Consider the following 23,807-nt stretch of genomic DNA (forward strand, 5'->3'; position numbering starts at 1 on the left):
CATTCTTTGGCATGTGGCTGTCCAGTTTTCCCAACACCATTTATTGAAGAGACTTTCCTTTCTCCATTGTATGTTCTTAGCACCTTTGTCGAAAATTAGCTGTCCGTATATGTGTGGTTTTATTTCTGGGCTTTCAATTCTGTTCCATTGATCTGTGTGTCTGTTTTTGTACCAGTACCATGCTGTTTTGATTACTATTGCTTTGTAGTATGTTTTGAAGTCAGGAATTGTGATGCCTCCTGCTTTGTTCTTTTTTCTTAGGATTGCTTTAGCTATTCAGGGTCTTTTGTTGCCCCATATAAATTTTAGTATTCTTTTTTCTATTTCTGTGAAGAATGTCATTGGGATTCTGATTGGGATTGCATTGAATCTGTAGATTGCTTTAGGTAATGTAGACATTTTAACTATGTTTATTCTTCCAATCCATGTGCGTGGGATATCTTTCCATTTCTTTATGTCATCATCTATTTCTTTCAATAATGTCTTGTAGTTCTCATTGTATATAGGTCATTCACCTCCTTGGTAAGATTTATTCCTAGGTATTTTATTCTTTTTGATGCCATTGTAAATGGTATTATCTTTTTGAGCTCTCTTTCTGTTAGTTCACTATTAGCATACAGAAATGCAACTGATTTTTGTAGACTGATTTTGTACCCTGCAACTTTGCTGTAGTTGTTGATTATTTCTAATAGTTTTCCAATGGATTCTTTAGGGTTTTCCATATATAAAATCATGTCATCTGCAAATAGTGAGAGTTTCAGTTCTTCATTACCTATTTGGATTCCTTTTATTCCTTTTTCTTGCCTAATTGCTCTGGCCAAAACCTCCAGTACTGTGTTGAACAGGAGTGGTGAGAGTGGGCATCCTTGTCTCATTCCTGTTCTCACAGGAATGGCTTTCAGTCTTTCCCCGTTGAGTATGATATTGGCTGTGGGTTTGTCCTAAATAGCCTTTATTATGTTGAGTTACTTTCCTTCTGTTCCCATTTTGTTGAGAGTTTTTATCATAAATGGATGTTGTATTTTCTCAAATGCCTTCTCTGCGTCTATTGAGATGATCATGTGGTTTTTATTCTTTGTTTTGTTGATGTGATGTATCACATTGATTGATTTGCGGATGTTGAACCATCCCTGCGTCCCTGGTATAAATCCCACTTGATCATGGTGTATGATCTTTTTAATGTATTGCTGTATTCGGTTTGCCAATATTTTGTTGAGGACTTTTGCATCTATGTTCATCAGCGATATGGGCCTGTAATTTTCTTTCTTTGTATTGTCTTTGTCTGGCTTTGGTATCAGGGTGATGTTGGCCTCGTAGAATGATTTAGGAAGTGTTCCATCTTCCTCTATTTTTTGGAATAGTTTGAGAAGGATGGGTATTAAATCTTCTTTGAATGTTTGGTAAAATTCACTGGAGAAGCCATCTGGTCCTGGACTTTTATTTTTGGGGAGGTTTTTGATTACTATTTCAATCTCTTTACTTGTTGATTGGTCTATTGAGATTCTCCATTTCTTCTTGGTTCAATTTGGGGAGGTTGTATGAGTCTAAGAATTTATCCATTTCTTCTAGATTGTCCAATTTGTTGGCATATAATTTCTCATAGTATTCTCTTATAATCCTCTGTATTTCCGTGGTATCCGTTGTAATTTCTCCTCTTTCATTTCTTATTTTATTTACTTGAGCCTTTTCTCTTTTTTTCTTAGTAAGCCTGGCTAAGGGTTTGTCGATTTTGTTTATCTTCTCAAAGAACCAACTCTTTGTTTCATTAATCCTTTCTACTGTTTTTTTGGTCTCAATTTCATTTATTTCTGCTCTAATTTTTATTATTTCTCTCCTTCTGCTGACTTTGGGCTTTGTTTGTTCTTCTTTTTCTAGTTCTGTTAGGTGTAATTTAAGGTTGCTTATTTGGGCTTTTTCTTGTTTGTTAAGGTGGGCTTGTATCTCTATGAGTTTCCCTTTCAGGACTGCTTTTGCTGCATCCCATATGGTTTGCTATGGCATATTTTCATTTTTGTTTGTTTCCAGATAGTTTTTGATTTCTCCTTTAATTTCATCAATGATCCATTGGTTGTTCAGTAGCATGTTGTTTAATCTCCACATTTTTGTCACTTTCCCAGTTTTTTTTTCATGGTTCATTTCCAGTTTCATAGCCTTATGGTCTGAAAAGATGCTTGTTATGGTTTCAATCTTCTTAAATTTATTGAGGCTTGCTTTGTTTCCCAACATATGGTCTATCCTAGAGAATGTTCCATGTGCACTTGAGAAGAATGTGTAGTCCAGCTACTTTTGGATGGAGTGCTCTGTATATGTCTACTAGGTCCATCTCATCCAGCTTTTCATTTAAGTCTATGTTTCTTTATTGACTTTTTGTCTGGATGATCTATCCATTGATGTAAGTGGGGTATTAAGATCCCCTACTATTATTGTGGTGGTGTTAATGTCTCCTTTTAGGTTTGTTAATAGTTGCTTTATGTACATTGGTGCTCCTGTGTTGGGTGCATATATATTTATAAGTGATGTGTCTTCTTGGTGGAGTGTCCCTTTTATCGTTATATATTTCCCTTCTTTGTCTTTCTTAACCTATTTTATCTTGAAGTCTACTTTGTCTGATATGAGTATGGCAACACCTGCTTTCTTTTGTTTGCCATTAGCTTGGAGTATTGTCTTCCATCCTTTCACTCTGAGCCTGTGCTTGTCTTTAGTGCTGAGATGTGTTTCCTGGAGGCAGCATATTGTTGGGTCTTGTTTTTTAATCCATCCTGCCAATCTGTGTCTTTTGATTGGAGAGTTCAATCCATTTACATTTAGGGTAATTATTGATATATGAGGGCTTAATGTTGCTGTTTTGTCACTTATTTTCTGGCTCTTTTGCATTTCCTTTATTTCTTGTCCCATTTGTTTCGGACTGCCAATTCAGTTTGGTTGTTCTGTCTTATGACTCTTCTCATTTTCTCTTTGTTTATCATATGTGATTTTGTTTTGATTATTTGTTTAGTGGTTACCTTGAGGTTTGTGTAAAAAATCTTGTGTATGAGATAGTCCATTATCTGATGGCCTCCTCTTTCCTTATACTAAGTCAATGCAATCACTTTCCTCTTCCCCTTCTAAGTCGTTCTTGTTATACCTTATTCTATCTTGTGTTGTGGCTGTGTGTTTACAGTGATGAGGTTAAATTTATTTTTGGTGAATTCCTTCCTTTGATCTTTGATTTTAGTATTTAAGTGGTTGCTAATCTATTCCGGTAAAGATCTACTATTTTTCTGAGTTTGTCTACCTATTTTTCTCCTTGCTCCAAGCTTTGTATTCCCTTTCTCTTCTTTTTTTCAGGCCTGAGGGCCTTCTTGAGTATTTCTTGTAGTGGGGGTCTTGTGGCCATGAATTCCCTTAGCTTTTGTTTATCTGGGAGAGTTACTATTTCTCCATCATATTTGAAGGACATTTTTGCTGGATAGAGTATTCTTGGCTGAAAGTTTTTGTCTTTCAGTATTTTGAATATATCATTCCAGTCTCTCCTAGCCTGTAAAGTTTCTGTTGAGAAATCCACTGAGAGCCTGATGGGAGTTCCTTTGTACGTTATTTTTTGTTTTTGTCTAGCTGCCCTTAATGTTGTTTCTTTGTCATTGACTGGCTAGCCTTACCACTAGGTGTCGTGGAGAGGGCCTTTGCCTGTTGACATTTTTAGGTGACCTGTTGGCTTCGCTTACTGGTATTTTCCTGCTCCTTCCCCAGATTTGGGAAATTCTCAGCTATTATTTCCTTGAATAGGCTCTCTGTTCCTCTTTCCCTCTCTTCTCCCTCAGGAATACCTATAATTCTTATGTTACATTTCCTAATAGAGTCAGATATTTCTCAGAGACTTTCTTCATTTCTTTTTAGTCTTAGTTCTCTCTCCTCTTCCATCTGGAGCATATCTGTATTCCTATCCTCTAAAATGCTAATTCTTTCCTCCATATTGTCAGCTCTGTTCTTTAAAGATTCCAGGTTCTCCTTTATCTCCTCCATTGTGTTCTTCATCTCCATCAGCACTGATTGGTTGGTTTTTCTTTATGATTTCAGTCTCTTTTGTGAAGAAACTCCTAATCTCATTGAATTGTTTGTCTGTGTTGTCTCGTATTTCGTTGAGTGTTTTTATGATAGCTATTTTGAAATCTCGGTCATTTAGGTTATGGATTTCTGTGTCTTCAGGGTTGGTTTCTGGGTGCTTGTCATTTTCCTTCTGGTCTGGTGATTTCATGTATCTTTGCATTGTGGATCCTGTGTTGGCTTTGTTTTTCTTCATCCTGGAAATCTCTGGTTGCAATTTGCACCCCCCTGCCACTGTGTGGTGGTAAAGGGCTGTGTAATCTCAGCCCCCTGTGCTCTGCAGCGGTTTTTCTGCTGCCATCTGTGGGTCAGATTGCTTGGTCTGGTCTGCCGCAGATCGCTTGGTCTGGTCTGGTCGGCTGAGCTGCAGGGTCCGGTTTGCGGGGTGGGGGCGGTTCTCTCTTTTGCCCTCTGGGTCCCTGGCGTGGGGGTTTCTCCTTTGCCCCTCGTTATCTGCTCCCTGGGGTGCTCAGATGTTGATGGTAGCCCTGTGGCTCTTCTGAGTCCTCTGTGTGGGAGTTGCCCACTGGCTGAGAGAGCCCAAAGAGCTACGGTTTCCCCGTGAGGGCCGCCCCTCCCCCCTCTCTGGGAGCCACGCCCACCGGGATCGCTGATCTGATGGGGAGGGAGAGGAGTTCTCCTTACCTCTCCTCACTTCCTCCGGGGTCCCAGCACGTTCCACTCTCAGACATGCAGCAGCGTGGATCTTTCCAATCTTACTTTTCACTGTCTGGGATTCCGTTGTTGGTCTGTGACTGTTCCTTTTGTTGTATCTTATCGGGGGAAGAGTTCACGGGAAAGCTCACTCCACCATGACGCTGACGTCACCAAATGTGTGATGCGTTTTACATACTTGTAAAAAAATTCTGTATAACATAGAGATAGTAAAATGGAGTGGTTAAGAGCACAGGCTGGAGCCAGGCTGCCTGGGTTCAAATTTCTGATCAGCCTCTTCCTACTTATGTGATCCTAAGCTAAACCACCTAACTTCTTTTTCCTCAGTTTCCTCAACTATAAAGTGGGACTAGTAATAAACTAAAGTTAAACCAGTTTTCTTTTCTATTTGCAGTATATGAGAATATCTGTTTAAACATCTCACTAGCACTGAGTTGTCTCTTTCTAAAAATATTTATTGCTAATTTGGAAGGTTGAAATGATATTTTGTTTTAATTTGCTTTTATTTAATTGCTACTGAGATATGGAATATTTGCCTGTGTGTTCCAGAATGGGATCTTAAAATTCAAGTGTAATGTTAGACTTAATCCAATGATCTTTCATTCATAGAACCATTTTGGGAGTCAGTTCAGTGAAAAAAATAATTCATATTTTTGTAACTTAAATTTTTCCATTTGTTCATTGTTAAATTGCCCATTATTATTTTTAAATGGCAAAATAGTTTTGCCACTCACTGAATTTAAAATGTCTGTATTCAGATGTTGGATGAATAATAAAGCATTGAGGTGAGTTCTCAGCTTGTTGAAAGCCATATGTAAAGAATACTGCTGGTTAGTTGGTAGATAGTCAACTTGGAAATCTCTTTAGTGTATTCCAATATTTTGTTCATTTTTGTTCAGCATTTTCATCAGTGATTTAGATCATGATTTCTCATCTTGGCACTGTTGACATTTTGAGCCAAAAAATTCTTTGTTGTGGGAATTCTTTGTCTTGTGCATTTTAGGATATTTAGCAGCATCCCTGGCCTCTACCCACTAGGTGCTGGTAGCACAGACCCACATGCACCACAAAAATGTGACGACAATAAATGTCTCCAGACATTGCCAGATGTCCTCTGGGGTAGGGGTCGGGGAGAGGCCAAATCATCTCTATTTGAGAACCACTGATTTAGATAAATATAGAAGACATACTTATTGAACACAATATGTGGCAGAGTCAGGATTGCAGAAAATTTTTCTTGCTAAAAGTAACAAGATAAATATGTAAGTGTTACTGCACAAAGGGCGTGATCTGCTCGCCGTGAGACAAAAGCCAATCATCAAGAGGCAAGATGGTGGAAAAGAAAGGGCAGTTGATTACAGCTTGCTAGCAAGGGGGAAGATGGCTGACTAATGTCTCAAAGAACCATCTTAAGGGGGCACAAAATCTTACAGCAGTTATATAGGCTGGTGGGTTATAGGGGAGGGGGTTAGGAATGTCGACCTTCTGGTGTTACAGCCTCGGAGTGCTACACCAATCTTTCAGTTTTCATTGATGATGGCTATCAGCATAGACTCTGTTCGGGGGTCATCACATTCCTAAGGAACTCAAAAGAACAAAGCTATCATCTTATCGCATGGGGGGTACATATACAAGCAAAGGTTGTAAAATCTACAGAGCAGTTAGATCTCCTGGAGGGTGCATATCCAGCTGGGTTAGTTAGTCAGCAGTCCATTCAAAGTTACAGTAGGGTTTCTTTTCTACAATATGGCTTCTGGTATGTCAACCTTGTCTTGAGCTGGTATCATAAGGTCCCGTACATCACTTTTAGGGGAAGAAAATGAAAAAAGACATGTAGAAAGACCTTCTTCCGGATACCTGTGTGTTCGCAGCCATTCGTGTGAAAATGACCAAGGTTTTAGATGATTGTAGAGTTATTTACTGAAAAGAGGGAAGAAGGGGATACTAAATCTTTTCAAAGAATTATTTTCACCTCCCATGCACCCAGTATTCTGTTTTTGAGGGACTCGTTTTCAATGCTTTTTTCAATTGAAGGCTTGGACTCAGATAAATCTGAATTTGAATATTGCCTCTACCATTTGGTACACATTAGGTGACCTTGGGCAAGATCGAACTTACTGGATTGTTGAGAGGATTAAATGAAATAATACTCAAAGTAGTACCTGGCACTTAGTAAATAATATACAATGCAGTGACAGTTAAAGGTCTACATTCCCTTATCTGCAATCTTTGGGGATATGGTACATTTTACTATGTTATTTTCACCCCTAGGAGGTCTGGGGCAGCACTGCATAATCAAACAATACTATTTCTGCAGTGAAATAGTGAAACCTACAAACCTTCACATTATAATGGGTAAATAATGACTGTAAAAGGGTTCAGTCAGGCTTTGCTGCTGAAGGAGTTACAAAATGGATTTCGGTTTCAGAGATTTGGGGAGTTTGGAATTGTTGATATGAGACTTTGGTCCTGTACTAAGATTATTATTATTACTCCCTAGGTATTAAATTAGACCTTTGTTTAAGCAGCTTAAGCTACAGTATAGTTAAAAACTCAAATTGCACGCTGGCCCTGTGGCGTAGTGGTTAACTTTGCATGCTCCATTTTGGCGGCCTGGAGTTCACAGGTTTGGATCCTGGGCGCGGACCTACGTACCGCTTATCAAGCCATGCTATGGCAGGTGTCCCACATAGAAAGTGGAGGAAGATGGGCATGGATGTTAGCTCAGAGCCAGTCTTCCTCAGCAGAAAGAGGAGGATTGGCAACAGATGTTAGCTCAGAGCTAATCTTCCTCACCAAAAATACCCCACAAAACTCAAATTGAAGTTGTTTAAAGTTAAATGTTCCAGCGGTAACTTTTGAGCAATCTGAGTGAAGAATTTTTTTCTATAAAGTCTGTAATTATTTCAAAATAAAAAGTTTAAAAAAAATTTAAATACCCCTGCATGAAGTGTGACTCATGTACCATTGTGCCTGAATTACCTCTGTAGACCGATCAGCAGATTACGTAGCAGCAGATGCAATAGGTACCTTAGAAGCGTAGGTTCATTCTAACCCAGGCATCCTTTATGGCAGGAGTTTTTGACCAGTATGACTCTGAATTTCCTAAAATCATATGCAAAATATGTGATGGTTAATTTTTCTAAGAACAGAAACTGCAATTTTCATTTTATAGTCAAAGTGAGCTGTAACCCTAACCAGTCTGTGAGGTCAAATATGTAGTTAATAGTGATGAATTTTAGAGGACTGCTGACTTTGCAGGAATGTCGTAATGGATAGCTTTAATGAACAAAGAAAGTTAAGGGATGCTTATATTAAGAATAAGTGGAGCCAAAGCATGATTGACATTCTCTGTTAAAAATGGAGGAGCTTGATAGGGAAATGTGTTCAGTAGAAGCCTCCCCTACTTATTTTGGTGCAGATCCCAAACTACTTCTTTAAAACAGTGACGGTTTCAGAGGTAACTGCTTTACCTCATCTCTTTGTGAAGCGTAGAACTTTATGTTCACTTTCACCTGGTGCTAATCAAAACCTGTTGAAAGAAATATGTAAGATCTATATGAAGAAAGCTGAAACCCCACCGAATGACTTAAAAGATTTGAACAAATGGAAAAATGTACCTTGTTCTTAGGAGACTCAATATTATAGAAATAACACTTATTTCTTAAATGAATGATCTTTAAATCTGATGTGATTTCAAAATACTAATGGGATTTTTGTTTGTTATTTTTGATTTGGGATTTTATTTTTTTGAGAAGGAAAGAGTTCATGATAAAATGACTGAAGTTCATTTTGAAGAATAGACATGGGAGAAGCATCAGGAAAAACCTGAAAAAGAAGAGTAATGAGGCTGGACTCATTAAAGTTATGAAGTTCTAGTAAAGTTTTATGGTGTTGACATAGAAATCTACAGTTAGATTATAGAAAATAGACACAAGGATATTTAGTACTCTAGTATATGATCAAGATAGCATTTCAAATTAATACCAGTAATTACTTATTCAGTAAATGAGATTGTGACAGTTAGCTTGCCATTTGATGAGGAGAAAGCTGGATCTAAGTTTCTAAAAAATTGTGTGATAAAGACCATAATAAAGTCAAAAGACTAGCTGACAAAATATCTTTAATATGTATGGCAAAGAGTGCTTATGCATTAATAAGAAAAAAGACTAACAACTAATTAGGAAAGGGGGCAAAAGATAAGAATATTATGAATAGATAGTCATAGAAAGATATATATGTAACAGATATCATAGAAGTATATTCATACATATATAATATATGGCTGATAAACATATATTAATAATATCTAATATAATGAAGGTATGGGTTAGCCAGGGCATTTTCCTCTTTTACTGTTCTTGAGAGTAAATTTTAGAAGGCAATTTGGTAATACTTCTCAAGATGTTTATACATGCCTACTCAAGAAATTTAGCCTGCAAATTTATTACTACGGTTCACAGAGATATATGTACACATTTATCTATTGCAGCATTGTTTTTAATAGTGTAAAAACTGGCAACAACATCAAGTATCCATCATTATAGGACTGAGTTAAATTAATGATGGTACCTTCATACAGTGGAATTCTGTGCAACCATTAAACAAAAACAGAATTAGATGTGGAAGTATTGTTATGGAATGACATATATGATATGTTCAGAGAAAAAAAATGTTGGAGTTTAAACAGTTGTCTGAAAGATATGAAGCTCACTTTCCCTATTGATGTAAAATATACATGCAATGAAATACACAAATCTTAAGTGTACATTTGTTGAGTTTTGACAAATGTTTATACCTGTATAACCCAGTCCCTATGAGTATATGGAATATTACCATCATCCAGAAAGGTTTTTTCCAGTTAGCTCCTCTCCTCCCCAGAGACAACCTGCTCTAATTTTTTTCCCCTGAAGATGAGTTTTGCCTGTTTTAAAATTTCATGTGTATGGAATCATATTTTTGAATGATAGTTGAGCTGAATGTGAAATATCTTAAGTTGACATTTATTTTAGTACTTTAGTTCATTTATTTATTCCGCTGTCTTCTCACTTCTTTTACCATTGTTGAGAACACTGTTGTTTTATATCTGTCATTTGCTTTTAAGATCTTCACATTTGTCCTTGGAGTTCTGCAGTTCCCCTGTGATATGTGTCTTCATGTGATTTCTTTTTAGCTTCATTGGGATTTGTTGTGCTTTCTGAATATGACAATTCTGGAAAATTTTAATGCATTATCTTAACTCATATTTCTTTCTCTGGTTTTGCTACATTCTGAATAATTTATTCAAGTCACTTTCTTTCCTCAGCTCTAATTAATTTGATCTTTAGCCCACACACTGAGTATTTTTTTGTTTGTTTCAGTTATGTTTTTCATTTCTAGAAGTTCTGTTTCTTTCCCAAATCTATCTGGTATTTTAGATGGAATTATATTCCTTTCTCATGTATCAAGCCCCCTTTTGTTCAAAAATTTAGGACCTTTATTATCTGTATAAATAATTCCAGTATCTGAAGTTCTTGGAAGTCTGTTAGTGCTGTCTGCGGTTCCTGCTGACTCTTGATTATGGTGGGTTGTTTCCTTGTTTTTTTCCTAAAATGTCATTGTGAACTCAAGTTCATGTAGAAGGGGGTGTGCATTTGCTTACACTAGACACTCTGGCACCAGTCCAGGACCCTCTTTGATTTCTTAGTCTGAAGTTGCTCAGACTGTACTACTAGTAATAATGTGAACCTCAAACCCATTTGAGGAAGCTATAGTTATGCAGTCTCAATTGAAACCTTTCCCCTCATCCCCTCCGCCTTTTTCTCTCCCAAGAGCTCATGCTGAGGTCAACACGGTTCTTTGTTGTCTCCCTTTGCTATTGGGCAGCATTTTTCTGGTTCATCCTTTCACTGTTTTATGCAGTGTTCTTTTTTGAGGTCTCCAGCTTATGAGGACCCAAGATCTTATCTCATGTCACCCAGTGGCTATTGAAACACGAGCCTCGTGGTTACCATAATTGACAAAGGCCTCCAGAGCAGGTGTAACTGTGGTTTTTAAACGTTGCTGCTTCCTTTTGGCCCCTGAAGATTTTTCTTACTTGCTGATAACCTCAGTATTTCTGTTGTATTTCTCCAGGATTTCTTAATGTATGCTATTGAGAGGGTTTTCAGATTATCTTCTCTACCATGTTGCCGTAATTGTTTAAAATAAGCACTCAGTCCAGTACAAAGGTAAGATCAGTAGTGGAAAAGAGATTAATCAGGAAGGCATGATAATTGCTTGTTCACCTAGAAATTCTACTCCTAGGAATTTATCTGATAGATATATAACCATACATGTGGAAAATGAAATGTGTACAAGGACATTCAGTGCAACATTATAATAGCAAAAGAGTAGTATGATTTGAAATGTTCAATAGTGGACTGCTTAAATAAATTATTGTATGCCTTTACAATGGATAAAGAATGAAGCCGTCCTAAATGTACTAATATGCAATGATTGCCAGAAGTATTAAGTGAATAAAGATAGATGTAGAACCATGTTTATTGTATGCTACCGTTGTGTGAAAAATAAAGTTTATATACATATATGCTTATATTATAAACTGATGAGTGTTTATCTTAAGAGAGGGAAATTGGGTGGAGGGGGACAGAGATGAGAATTATGTGCCCTTTTGTACCTTTTTGAATTTTAGACCATGTGCATGTAATGCTTATTTTAAGAATAAGTAAATGAATTTTTTAAAATAATAATTTAAAAAGACATTGGTAGTTGTGGATAGGACCATATACATTTTGAGTGGTAAATATAATCTTTGAAAAGTATTCTGATACTATCATAAATCCCATGTTTTTATCTGTGGCTGCTGCTCTTTTTCAGTTGTGTTTTAGTGTTTTGCTACAGGAAGCCATGGATATCAAACTGGGAGACTGTATTGGTTGTGCTTGGCTAACATGTCTCATTTGGTCACATAAGTCCCTCATTTTATTTTCCTGGCTATTTGGGTCTGAGGATTCGGCAATGAGGTGGAGAATGCACTTGAACTTGTCAATTGGAAAAAAGAGTGGAACTGAGAGACCCCTCCCCAGTAATATCTTTAGCCTAACTCTAGGCTTGGACCCTTACCATTCCGTTACCACTGTCAGCTTAGAACTGAGTTTTTAACCTCCTTTTTGCCCCGGGTTCTTTAGCTCTCTCTCTGTGGGTCTCTCTTAGCCTTACAGTATTAAGATGGTAGAAGTGTGCCTGTTATTAAACAACAGTGAATTAATATTTGAGCTTCAGTCGTGTTTTAGAAGCTAGCCACTAGATGTCTCTCTTGTAAAGAAATAAGCTTTTACAGGTTCAAAAAATTAATTTTTGTTCTTTGGATAAAATTACAGCATTCTAATTATACTGCAATCATATACCCATCCACCTCTGTATTAATGTCAGTAGCACTTTTTTCCTTAAACAATTATGTGGTGATACACTTCTTAAAGCACAGGGGTTTTTTTGCATGGTATCTTAATACATAGTAAAGCTTTGTACTTTCTTTGTTGCAAACTGACTTTAGAAAAAAGCAAAGGAAGATGAAATGCTGGGTTTAGCAGTTATGGTCATGAGGGGACAAGTGGATTTTTCGCTGGTTGTTGGGGGATTATGTAATAGGTGCGCAATACAAACTTGTTAACTAATTGAAAATGTTTAGCTCTAGAGTTTCTCTGTCGTAATAGCTTTGATATAGTTTGATGGAAGAATTTCAGAGCAACAGCAGGGACTTAGGAAACCAGTCTGAAAGAATAGAAGCCTACTAGTTCCCTGGTCAGGCATTTCCTTACTGGGGCCATGTAGACAGTGGTAAGGAAGTTCTTGTGACATAGCGTCATGGAGGGTGTACCTTTCCACAGCAGCAGTTAGCCAGCATTCATGGAAATGGAAAGCCAAACACTCTTGATCATCTTGGGGTCCCCAAACTGGTTCAGTAAGGAAAGTCCTTCCCCAGTCACCAAGTCTGATTCTTCATGATATGCCTCTGGAATGGGTCCCTTTCTGTTTCCTTCAGTGCAACATTTCCCAGCTGTGTTCTCCCATGCAGGCCTGTCTTTTCTCACCCTGGACTATTGGGGAACTTCTGAGTGCTTTCCCTGCCTTCACTGTCTCCTCACCTCAGTCACTCTTATACGCTGCTGCCAGAAACATCTTTCTAAAACATGTTTTTAGTATGATGGTCACCTGCTCAGAATCCTTTAATGTTTCTGTGCCCACAGGAGTCGTTAGCTCAGAGATACCTTCACTGGCCATGGACAGAATTATCAGTAGGTGAAATTTGTCATCTCATCTCCTGGCCTTGGACTTTCTGAGGCTCTCAAGTGTTGTACCCCATTCCATGGCCTAAAATTAACTCTCTTTCCTTATCTCCCCTATTTAAAATTGCTACCCTTTTGGTAGTTAGAAATATAATGTTTCAAGTATTTCTCACTAAGCAAAATAATCTAAGTCTTCCTCAGTGTATTTGCTTTTTAAAAGAAGGATGATAATATAGTTAATTCTTGAATGTTTATCTTGTGTTAAACATGACACAGTTTAATTTAATCTTTATGTGTAAGGGAGTTTTCTTGACAAATTACTTACCTCTTTGTACCTGTTGCCTTATTTGTAAGATGGGGACAATGATAGTGCCAGTTTTGTGTATGTGGTTTTCAATCTAGAGTGCACATCAGAATTAACTGAGAATATTTTAAAATACAGATACCTGGGCCTGACCAACAGAATTGCTAATTCATTGGGCCTGGAGTAGAGCTTAGGCGTCTTTATTTTTAAAAAGCACCAGATGAAGTTGTGCATGTGTGGCAAAGGGTATATGAGAAATCTATGTACCTTCCTCTTGATTTTGCTGTGAATCTAAAAGTGCTCTAAAAAAAATTGTCTTTAAGTAAAAAATGAAAAAAGCATCAGATGATTCTGATGTTTACCTCAACCTGAAAACCAGTGACCTATGTGCCAGTAAGTCACTGTTCCTTGTTCACAAGTAGTTCAGTCAGTGGGAAGACAAGTCAGCAGACTCTTACAACGGAGTGTAGTTAATGCACTGATGGGGTGGGGTACACATGAAGTGCTGTGGGAACACAAAGGAGGGCTCACTGCCCCAGCCTTGGGGAAGTGTTATTCATTGAGAGCTGGAGACTGGAAAGACCTCCCAGAGAAGATAGAATTTGAGCAAATATTTGAAGGACAAGGAAGAGTTTTTAAGTCTAGGTTTTTATCCAGACAGAAGGGAAGAGTGATCTTGTAGTGAGAATATCAGATGCGAAAGGATAGGGTAGCAAATTTAAGACAATGTAAGTGGTTTGATGTGTCTAGAAACTAGGGCGGGAGTTGGTAAGTGGTAGGAGATGAGGCTGGAGAGAGCCCCATTGGGGCTGGGCCTTGCAGGACCTTATGTACCATGCCAGGGAGTCATACTTTGAGCAGAAAATTTTCCTGTTCCTATGAGGGCTCCATACTAAATATGGATATTAATATTCTGTCCCTACCTGATTTCCTAATGTATTCAACTAAATGTACCCAGGCTGGTCACCGTTCTTAATCCTAGAATGTCTTCCCTTCCGTATTTCCTCACCATCTGTGAAAGTACACATGGTAGCTCATATTCTCCATTATTTCTCCTTTGCCGGAGTTCCTCTAGTACATGTTTTCTCCACAGTTAATATGAAATAGATGCCGGCTTTTAGTGCTGGTATTCAGTTTTTTGGTATGGTTATATCTGCTCTCCTTCCTGCATTCTATTGTTTCTTAGTAGGGGCTTTATTGGCATTTTGAACAGGACAATTTTTTGTTGTGTGGGACTTTTCTATGCGTTACAGGAAGGTTAGCATTTCTGGTCCCTGCCCACTAAATGCCTCAAGTTCTCTCCAGTCTTGGAACAATTGAAACTGCCCAGCCATTTCCGAATGCTTCCCTACTCTAGGTTGGTGCCATTCCCACTTGAGAACTGCTTTATTAAGTGCTCAAGTATTTATCAATTATTTGAATTAAAATGTACTTTTTCATTTGAATCTTCACCTTCTACATCCATTTTCTTAATATACTGTCTACTAAAACCATACTACATACTTAACCTGTTTCCTATGATTATCATGTAGTGGTGAAACTAATTTATAAAAGAACAAAATATAATATATAACTACAACTTTTCAAAGTATTTTCATAATGATGTGAGACATATAAAATTATGGTTTTCATTCCCCCAATTCTAGTAATTTCAATCCGTGCTAAGTAATTCCACAGATCCTTTGTATTCACTCTTCCAAAAATACTTATGGTATCAAGCCTAATAAAATTGATGGATTATTTTTATGAGGAATAGTTACATTTATTTTTGAGACTTTAAATTTTGATCTTGAAATGCATTTTAAAAGATAAAATGGGAGCTGGCCCCGTGGCTTAGCGGTTAAGTGTGCGCGCTCTGCTACTGGCGGCCCAGGTTCGGATCCCTGGTGCGCACCGACACACCACTTGTCCAGCCATGGTGAGGCAACGTCCCACATATGGCAACTAGAAGGATGTGCAACTATGACATACAACTATCTACTGGGGCTTTGGGGAGAAAAAAGGAAAAAAAAAAGGAGGAGGATTGGCAATAGATGTTAGCTCAGGGCCAGTCTTCCTCAGCAGAGAGAGGAGGATTGGCATGGATGTTAGCTCAGGGCTGATCTTCCTCACAAAAAAAAAAAAAGGTAAAATGCCTGTGAGGAAGGATTATATAGATATTTTATACATTTGTTATTTCCTTGAAGGGTTTCAAAATTTGGTAGATTTTTTTTTCTGCTTTAAATTAAAATAAGATTTTATGAGATCGGCCTGGTAGCATAGTGGTTAAGTATGTGCACTCTGCTTCAGTGGCCCAGGGTTGGCGGGTTTGGATCCTGGGCACGGACCTACGCACTGCTCATCAAGCCATGCTGTGGCAGCGTCCCACATAACAAAATAGAGGAAGATTGGCACAGATGTTAGCTCAGGGACAATCTTCTTCAAGCAAAAAGAGGAAGATTGGCACAGATATTAGCTCAGGGACAGTCTTCCTCACTAAAAAAAATAATAGTAAATAAAATAAGATTTTATAACCAGCAGGGGAACAGAAATGCTTTTTTCCTGAAATTTTATCAAGTATTATTTGCTGCTTCCAAATTTCATAACAGTTGACAATTTACAGATAGTCTGTCTTCCTTTTCTCTTGGTTAGAAAAGAAAGATGAAACCCAGAAAGAAGAAAACTTTAATCCCTTGTGTCAGTTAGGATGCTTTATGTTGCATGAAATAAAATACCCAGTTTAAACCAGTTCGAGATATAAAAAGGGTGTATTATTAACTCTCATAACTGAATGTCCAGCGGTAGGATGGACTTCAGGGTTAGTAGATACGATGATTCAATTATATATTCCAGGACCCACTTAATTGCTGATTCTTCATGGTTTCTTCAATGGTGTCAGCTGAATCCTAATGGTCATAGGATGCCCCTGGTAACAGTTTGGGTTACAGTAAATATTCAGGAGTGCTTCTCTCCCAGCATTACGGAATGGGAAACCTGAAATTCACCATGATTGGATCACCTAGGTCATCTGCCCAATGCTGAGCCATTGTGCCCAGGAAAATATAAGATAGTGATTTTCTTAAGCCAACCAGTAGGTGCATACCCCTGGAGGTAGTGATGGAGTCCTTTAATCCAAGTATGGTTATGGATTAGGAAGGAGGATGGATGGTGATAAGGGATTGCCAATCAAATAGACAATGAAAATGTCCACTATAACGCTTAAAAATAGTTTTAAAATAAGGCAAATATTTAAAAGAAAATATAATTGAGGTACATTTGAATTAGCAGTAGAGAAAAATACTGGTTTGTTATTGAACTTTCAATTCTGGAAAGTTCATAATAGTATAGTAGATTAGAGCGTAGACTCTAGAGTTATTGTACTGCCTGCCACTTTCCAGTGAATAATGACCTTGGAGGAATGACTTTCTTCTACCTTAGTGTTTTCATCTATAAAGTGAAATAACGGCATTTATCTCACAGTTAGAAGAATTAAATGAATTAATACATGTAAAACATTTACAACAATGTCTGACATAAAAAGCACTTAATAAACTATTATTATTATTGCTACTTTCTAGTGTTCTCTGGTAAAAGGATCTACTGGTAGTTTTCATAGACTTTTCTAATTTAATTAGTGGTATAATGTTCTGAAGATCAAACATGTAGAAAGTCTAGCTTTAGCTTACCTCGTGGAGTCATCTGTATTTAAAAATCAGAAGTAAAAATTTCAGGCATATTTGAACTGACATGGTATGTCCGTGTGCTTCTCAAAGTAGTGGGAAATACTTCCTTTAATAACTACAAACAAGGACAGGAAAGTTAATGTCTTAAGTATACTATAGAAACACTCGGAGAGTTAAGTAGTAGGATAATGGATCTCTTTCTAAGCCCTTCATTTCACCCTTCTTTAAAAACCTTTGTCACTGGTGCATTAACCACGTAATAAAATCCATGCTGTTTAGCAAAACATTCAGGGCCTTTTACAATCTGTTATTAATCCATGTGTCCAGTTTCATCTGTAGCCACTAAACACTAAATTCAGTGTAAGTAGAGTTTGGTTATGAACTCATGGCGAGATATTCTCGGTTAAAGGCCATGTCAGTATTTCTGTTCTAAGCTTCATAATTCAGGATGTTGAATTGAATGCAGAATTATAACAGTGGTAATAATAACAGTAACTAACATTTTTGATTGCTCTGTTCTGAGCTCTTGACATATATTTACTCGTTTAATACTATGATATAAATACTATTGTTATCCCCATTTTACTGTGAGAAATGTGGCACAGAGATGTGTCTCTTGCTCAAGACCACGTAAAGTAATAAATTAAGAGAAGGATTCAAACAGAGTCCACTTAACCTCTGCCCTGTCATACTTCTGGGCATTACAGTATAGTGAGTATTCTTCCTGTGTACAGTGTCAATAAAGAACAGAGTGCTTTCATGTGAAAACTCTATACTCTCACAGTGATAGAGAAGGAAAAATGCAGTGCCCAGGGTTGGTGATTGACTCACTGGCCTAAAAAGAAGTCTGCTTGGGCTCATCCCCTCAGTGTCTTTGTGTCCCTAATGCCTAGCTAGCCCTCAGAAGTGTTCTTTGAGTAAATGCTGGGTAATCAGTGATGGAGTAGAATAATAATTGGTGATTTTTTTTAAGAACAAAAGTATTCAAGCTCATTTAAACTTTGTATTAGAAATCTTAGTGCTTAGAATTCAGACTCCATATGTAACTCTTAGTTGTAGCATATTTCTTGAGAAAGCTAGCTTTGAAGCTGCCAGAATGATTAGATAAGTAACCCTAGTTCTAGTTGAGTAATAATTTCTGAGATAAAAAGGAAATATCTTAACTCTTCCAATAGGGGAATATTTTTAAGTTTAAAAAGAATGTTAAAATTATTGCTGTCCTTTCTATGACTACCATCCTGCACTTCCCCATGAAAACATTTTTGACTTTGATGATTGTAAAAAATAGCAAATCTTATGTCAAAGATTTATTTAATACAGAAACGTAAAGTAAGAATTAAGTCCTTTTATAATGTCAAGAAATAACCGTAGTTAAAAGTTTGGAACATATTCTTCGTACTTCTGAATACACGTATGAATGTAAATGCCATCATTCAGCATGTACATTTTTCTGCCTAAGTGCGTATAGTTCTGCCTCATCTTTTCATTCGTTATGTAGAGTTACCATGATTTATTTAATCAAATTTTTTGATGATATACATTTAGATTTTATTATGAATTTTTATTTATAGCTTTTATGAAATTGAACTGCCAGAAGCTTGCACCAGTTTATACTCCTATTAATAATGGAGAATGTCCATTTTACCACACTTCCCAAGCATCTCTAAATTTAACATCTTTATAAATCTGGTAAATGAAAATTTTATTTCTTTGGCTATAAATGAGCTTGCACATCTTACCGTATCAAGAGAGCAGTGCCATTTAAAAGGATCTGATGATTTTGATTTGGATCTTCTTCCTTGGAATTGTGGCAGCACTCCAGAGATGAAAATTAGCAATTTTAAGCTATGAAGTCGAGAATAATTGAGTATTATATGGTTATAGAACTTCCCTCCTCCCCAAATTTGTGTCTTTATCTGCGTACTACTTTCTTGAAACTGTGGGAGAAAATGATCCCTAACGGTTTCTAGTAGGCAAGAGTTGTTAAATAAGGGCCCTGTATTAACTCCCTAAAACCAAATATAAAATAATATTTATTTTCCTTATTTAATAGGTGCACAAAGTGTTTCTCAACCTTTTTTTCATTATCACCTCCCAAGGAGCCTTTTTAGACATTTTCTCTCTAATTGCCCCCCATGATATTTTGATACCACAGATATACTGTATATCTAGTGGCCCTTTGGTGGGCCACAAACCATTGTCATATTTAAGGTGTTTTTTTACCCTCCCAAGAACCAATTTTCTCCCCCCTTGGGGTGATGCTGCCTCCATTGAGAATGCATGATCTGTGTGTGTTGTGTGTGTGTGTGTGTGTGTGTGTGTGTGTGTGTGTGTGTATTTGGGGGAGGAGGAGAAAAGGCTTTGCTATGCATGAATAGTTACTTCAGTTTCATGGGACTCAGAAGAGGTCAGTGTTTCTGTTACTTTGTCAGGTCCTCTAGAAGGGAACATTAGGTTTAATAATTGCCACCATTACTTCACCAGTCTATTATCAAACTCTAAACATAGTGCCTTGGGGTGTCTAAGTTACCTACGATACAATATTTCCATTCTTGAGAATGTTGATAAATATGGCAAGGACACAATGACATTATTATAGTTGAAGGCATTTTGTTGAATTTAGGAAACAGTAGTCCTAATGCATTAGGAGTAATAGTAAATGTTTAAACCTCTATCCCGGTGGTTCTCAAACAGTGGTGATTTGGCCACTCAGAGGACATTCGCAATATCTGGGAGCATCTTTTTTGTCACAGCTAGCGGGGTGAGTGTTGCTAGTGGCATCTAATGGGTAGAGACTTGAGATGTTGCTAAACATCCTGGCAACGCACACAACAGTGTCGTCGTCCCCCTCCCCCTCCAATAACAAAGAATTATCTGGTCCAGAATGTCAGCACTGCTGAGGTTGAGAAACCCTGCCCTATCCTAATGATTCTACTTCTTGGAATCTATCTTTAGAAAATAATCCAAAGTAGAGAAACAATTACATATATGCATAAATATACTCACTGAAGCATTATTAACTTTTTTCTTTACGAAGTATGTTCTTTTAAAAAACTAATAAACAAAAAAGATATAAAATTACTCACAGTCCTCCTCACAAGTAATGTTGGCATTTTGATGTATGTGTATTTTGTTAAGTGAGACATGTATCACTATATATAATTATGAAAAATGGGAAACAAACTTAATTGAGACTTTGGAAGAGATTTGATTGCCCATGTCAGTACTACATCAATTTAGGAACACTACAGAATTGGAAACCACTTTAGAGATAATTATCTCACCCATTTCAGGAATTCTTTATATAATACTCTTCTCTTTGTCCACTCTTTCACTCAAATCTTTTACTCTGAATTACTGTTCTCAAATGCCTCTTATACTACCATACAGTTAAAAAGTACGGCCAGTTTTTCAGTGAAGTTAACTTTTAGTTACATGTACCAGTAGAGGTAAATGATAGCCCCATCCCTGGGAACATTCTTTTATTTTTTCTTTACTGTGGTTTAATATGGAAGAACAAATGGTAAAGAATTGGAAGGAGTCGTAATGTCTATCAGTAGAGAATGGATAAATAGATTTTGACATTCTTCACACAGTGGAATACTGTACAACAGTTAAAATTAATGAACTAATCTATATGTATCATCAAATAAATTTCTAAAGCATGATGTAATGAAAATGCAAGGCATAGGGTATTTAGAGTATGATAACATTGAAATAAATGTTAATATCACACAAGATACTATATTGTTTATAGATATGTGTGTATATATATTAAAAATATAAAACCAGGGATGGCAAGAATACCCACCCAACCTCAGGATACTACTTACCTCTGATGATAGGAAGGGAATTGAATCAAGGAACAGTACAAACGATCATCACCCGGGGCTGGCCCCGTGGCGTAGCGGTTAAGCACGCGTGCTCGGCTGCTGGCGGCCCCGGTTCGGATCCCGGGCGCGCACTGGTGCGCCGCTTGTCAGGCCATGCTGTGGCGGCGTCCTACATAAAGTGGAGGAAGATCAGCACGGATGTTCGCTCAGGGCCAGTGTTCCTCAGCAAAAAGCGGAGGATTGGCATCGGATGTTAGCTCAGGGCTGATCTTCCTCCCCAAAAAAAAAACAAAAAACAAAGGATCATTAACCATATCAATAACCTTTTATTTCTTAGAAGAAAAAAAATATCTCAAATAAATATGGCAGTATGTAAGTTGGTTAAATCTGAGTTTGGGTACATTGAGTGTTCTTTATGTTATTCTCTTTTTTTTGTTTGTTTTTCAAATATTGCAAGGTCACAGTTTTTAAAAGTAAATGTACTTTTTTTTTCAAATTTGTTCATGTTTGAACTGAGGCCAAGTATAGAAAGATTTTTATAATAGTCACAGTTTAGAGATGTATTTATAATAAAACAGTAATGAATGACTTCCTTATAACCACAACTAGTTAACTACAGCAAATAAAATGATTTCCAAGGGCTTTTCTCTCTTTGTTTTTGGAATGTTAACTATTTTCTGCAGGCATTTAGGGTTTACTGAATGCTAAGAAAGGTGAATGGTTCTTGAAAATTACTCAGGCAATGATTGGGGTGATTGGGTATGATTTACAATTCCACAAGATGACAAGTTCATAATCTTTTTTCTCCTGTAACTTAACATGGAAAAACAAATGTATTTAGAAAGAAGCCATATTATGCATTAAGGTTTAGAAATCAGTTTATTTCTTATTAAGAGAGAAATGTGGTATATTTCAGCCTCTTGATGGTGATATCATGTTATGCCTGTGTCACAAATAACGAACATTGCAAGGTGTTTCATTTTGGAAGAATAGTTTATTTAAAACCAGTAACTGTTATATTTGCATTCAGATTTTTTTTTAGTAGTTTTTTCCTCTGAGATTTTAGACATCTGGCCTTTAAATTAATAAAGGGCGCTTTACAACTTTTTCTATATAAAAAAAATTAAACGTAACATGATTGTTTCTTATAGGATAAGTGGCACTATCAACATAAGCATAATCAAACATATTTTTTCTAGCTAGTACCAAAAACTATCTTGTTATTAAAGAAAAATTCCATAAGCAGATCTGTGATAACTTACCCTAATAGAAGGATTTTTACTTGATTTTATGTTCATGGTCTTCTGACAAGAATATGACTAAATCTCATAAATGTTTGGTAGGAGATGGTCTACTAGAATGTATTAAAAGAAAATTATTTTAGATTTTGGGGCTACACTGCTAAGGGATAGATTTATAGGAGATGCTGGCTGTTGCTTGGACGTGCTGCTGGCCATTAACTTGCCAGTGGGTTGTTAGAAATTTCTTCTAAGTAAGGAAAATGTGTAAAGCCATCATGTAGTGAAGATGTTTAAATTTCTGTAATGGAGTCAATATTTTGAGCATTAAATTTTTTAAAAAAGGAATGATCTCTAGTGTCACCAAATTTAGATATATTAAGTAGAACATGTGGTCATTTTTCTAAAATCAGACGTTTAGTGAATTATTACTGTTGCTCCTGTATCAAACGAAAGTTTAGACCTAGAAGCAAAGGGACGGTAGCTCAGAGTGCATTCTGCTTAGCAACCAACTTGTTGTCTATTGTTTTGCTACTGAATGCACGTACTCATGGCTCAGAAGTGTATCTGCAGCCAGCTGGTCTCAACTGGACAACTTCATTCATCTAATTTCCAGACTAGTCAGGCAAAGACATCAGCTCCTTGTTTTTAGTCAGGAGGAAATTTATTTGTAAACTTCAAGTAGTAGCACATTAATCTCAAAAGCCCCTGAACTATGAGAAATTGCCTTCTAATTCAGGAATGTAAGGTCCTTGGAATTCAGAATTTCTTCACTTAATTTTTTTTTTCTTAAAAACTCTTGCAAGTATATTGTTTAAAAAACATAGCCTCTAAAATCTTAGAAAAGAGAAAATACCTCTCAGTAGAAAAGATACGTTAAATTCTAAGAATATTTTAGAATTATTATCTGAAAACGAAAATTCAGGAATTTTGATTTGTGTTCAAACTTTTATTGTCTACCTTGAGCCTCACATGATTATTTTCTCTCAGAAAACAACAGTTTTGTTGGCACGTAAAGCTCCAGTTTCCTCAGAGTCAAGCTGTGTACGTAGAAAAAAGGTATAGTATCATCACTGTCTATTAAGAACTTACTTGTTTTTGTTATGTCTCTGTATTTAAAATAAACTGTTAATTTAAATGTGATATCAGTAAATGTATGTCAGTAGTAGAATGGAAAACTAAGTTGTGGTATATATATACACAATGAAATGCCAAACACCATTGAGAATGAATGCATTATACAGCTACACACATCAATGTGGGTGAATCTCAGAAATAATGTGGAGTGAGAACAAGGCACAGAATATGATTCTCTTTGTAAATATGAAAAAAAAAAAACCCAGAAAACGAAACAGTACTTTTTAGGAATACCTACAGAAGTGGTACAACTCCGAGGGAAAAGATTAGCACAGAAATCCTGGTGTTTACTTCAGCAGGGGGAGCAGGCGTTAGGGAGAGAGATGCAGGGAGAATCAAGAGGGCTGAAAACTTTCTATTTCTTAAGCTGGGTGGTTGTATAGGAAATGAAAAATGACCCAATTATTCTACTATGCAAAGATTACTACTATTGATGTTACAGTGTGTCCCTCAGAAGATATCTTAATTTAGACGTGTATATATGTATACTCATAATTGTTGTTAATTTACATAAACAGTTTTTTATCCTACTTTTTTCATATTATGAACATTTTCAGGTATCATTTAAAAATTTTAATGGTTGTGTACCATTTGATTCCTTGGATTAG

The 23,807-nt window shown here is 36.7% G+C and overlaps 1 protein-coding gene across 3 annotated transcripts in view; it reads left to right on the plus strand.

Annotated features, from left to right (window-relative positions):
* Positions 1-23,807, plus strand: part of ZNHIT6 (zinc finger HIT-type containing 6) — a 62,390-nt gene that overhangs the window by 14,731 nt on the left and 23,852 nt on the right. For all 3 annotated transcript variants that reach the window (XM_004431566.3, XM_087448213.1, XM_087448204.1), the window contains one exon: positions 23,053-23,121. In XM_004431566.3, coding sequence (XP_004431623.2) covers positions 23,053-23,121 — 69 coding nt within the window. The remainder of the gene's footprint in view (positions 1-23,052; positions 23,122-23,807) is intronic.

Source organism: Ceratotherium simum, chromosome 2 (genome assembly GCF_057802395.1).
Source record: "Ceratotherium simum simum isolate JZ-2026a chromosome 2, ASM5780239v1, whole genome shotgun sequence".
Classification (NCBI taxonomy): Eukaryota; Metazoa; Chordata; class Mammalia; order Perissodactyla; family Rhinocerotidae; genus Ceratotherium; species Ceratotherium simum.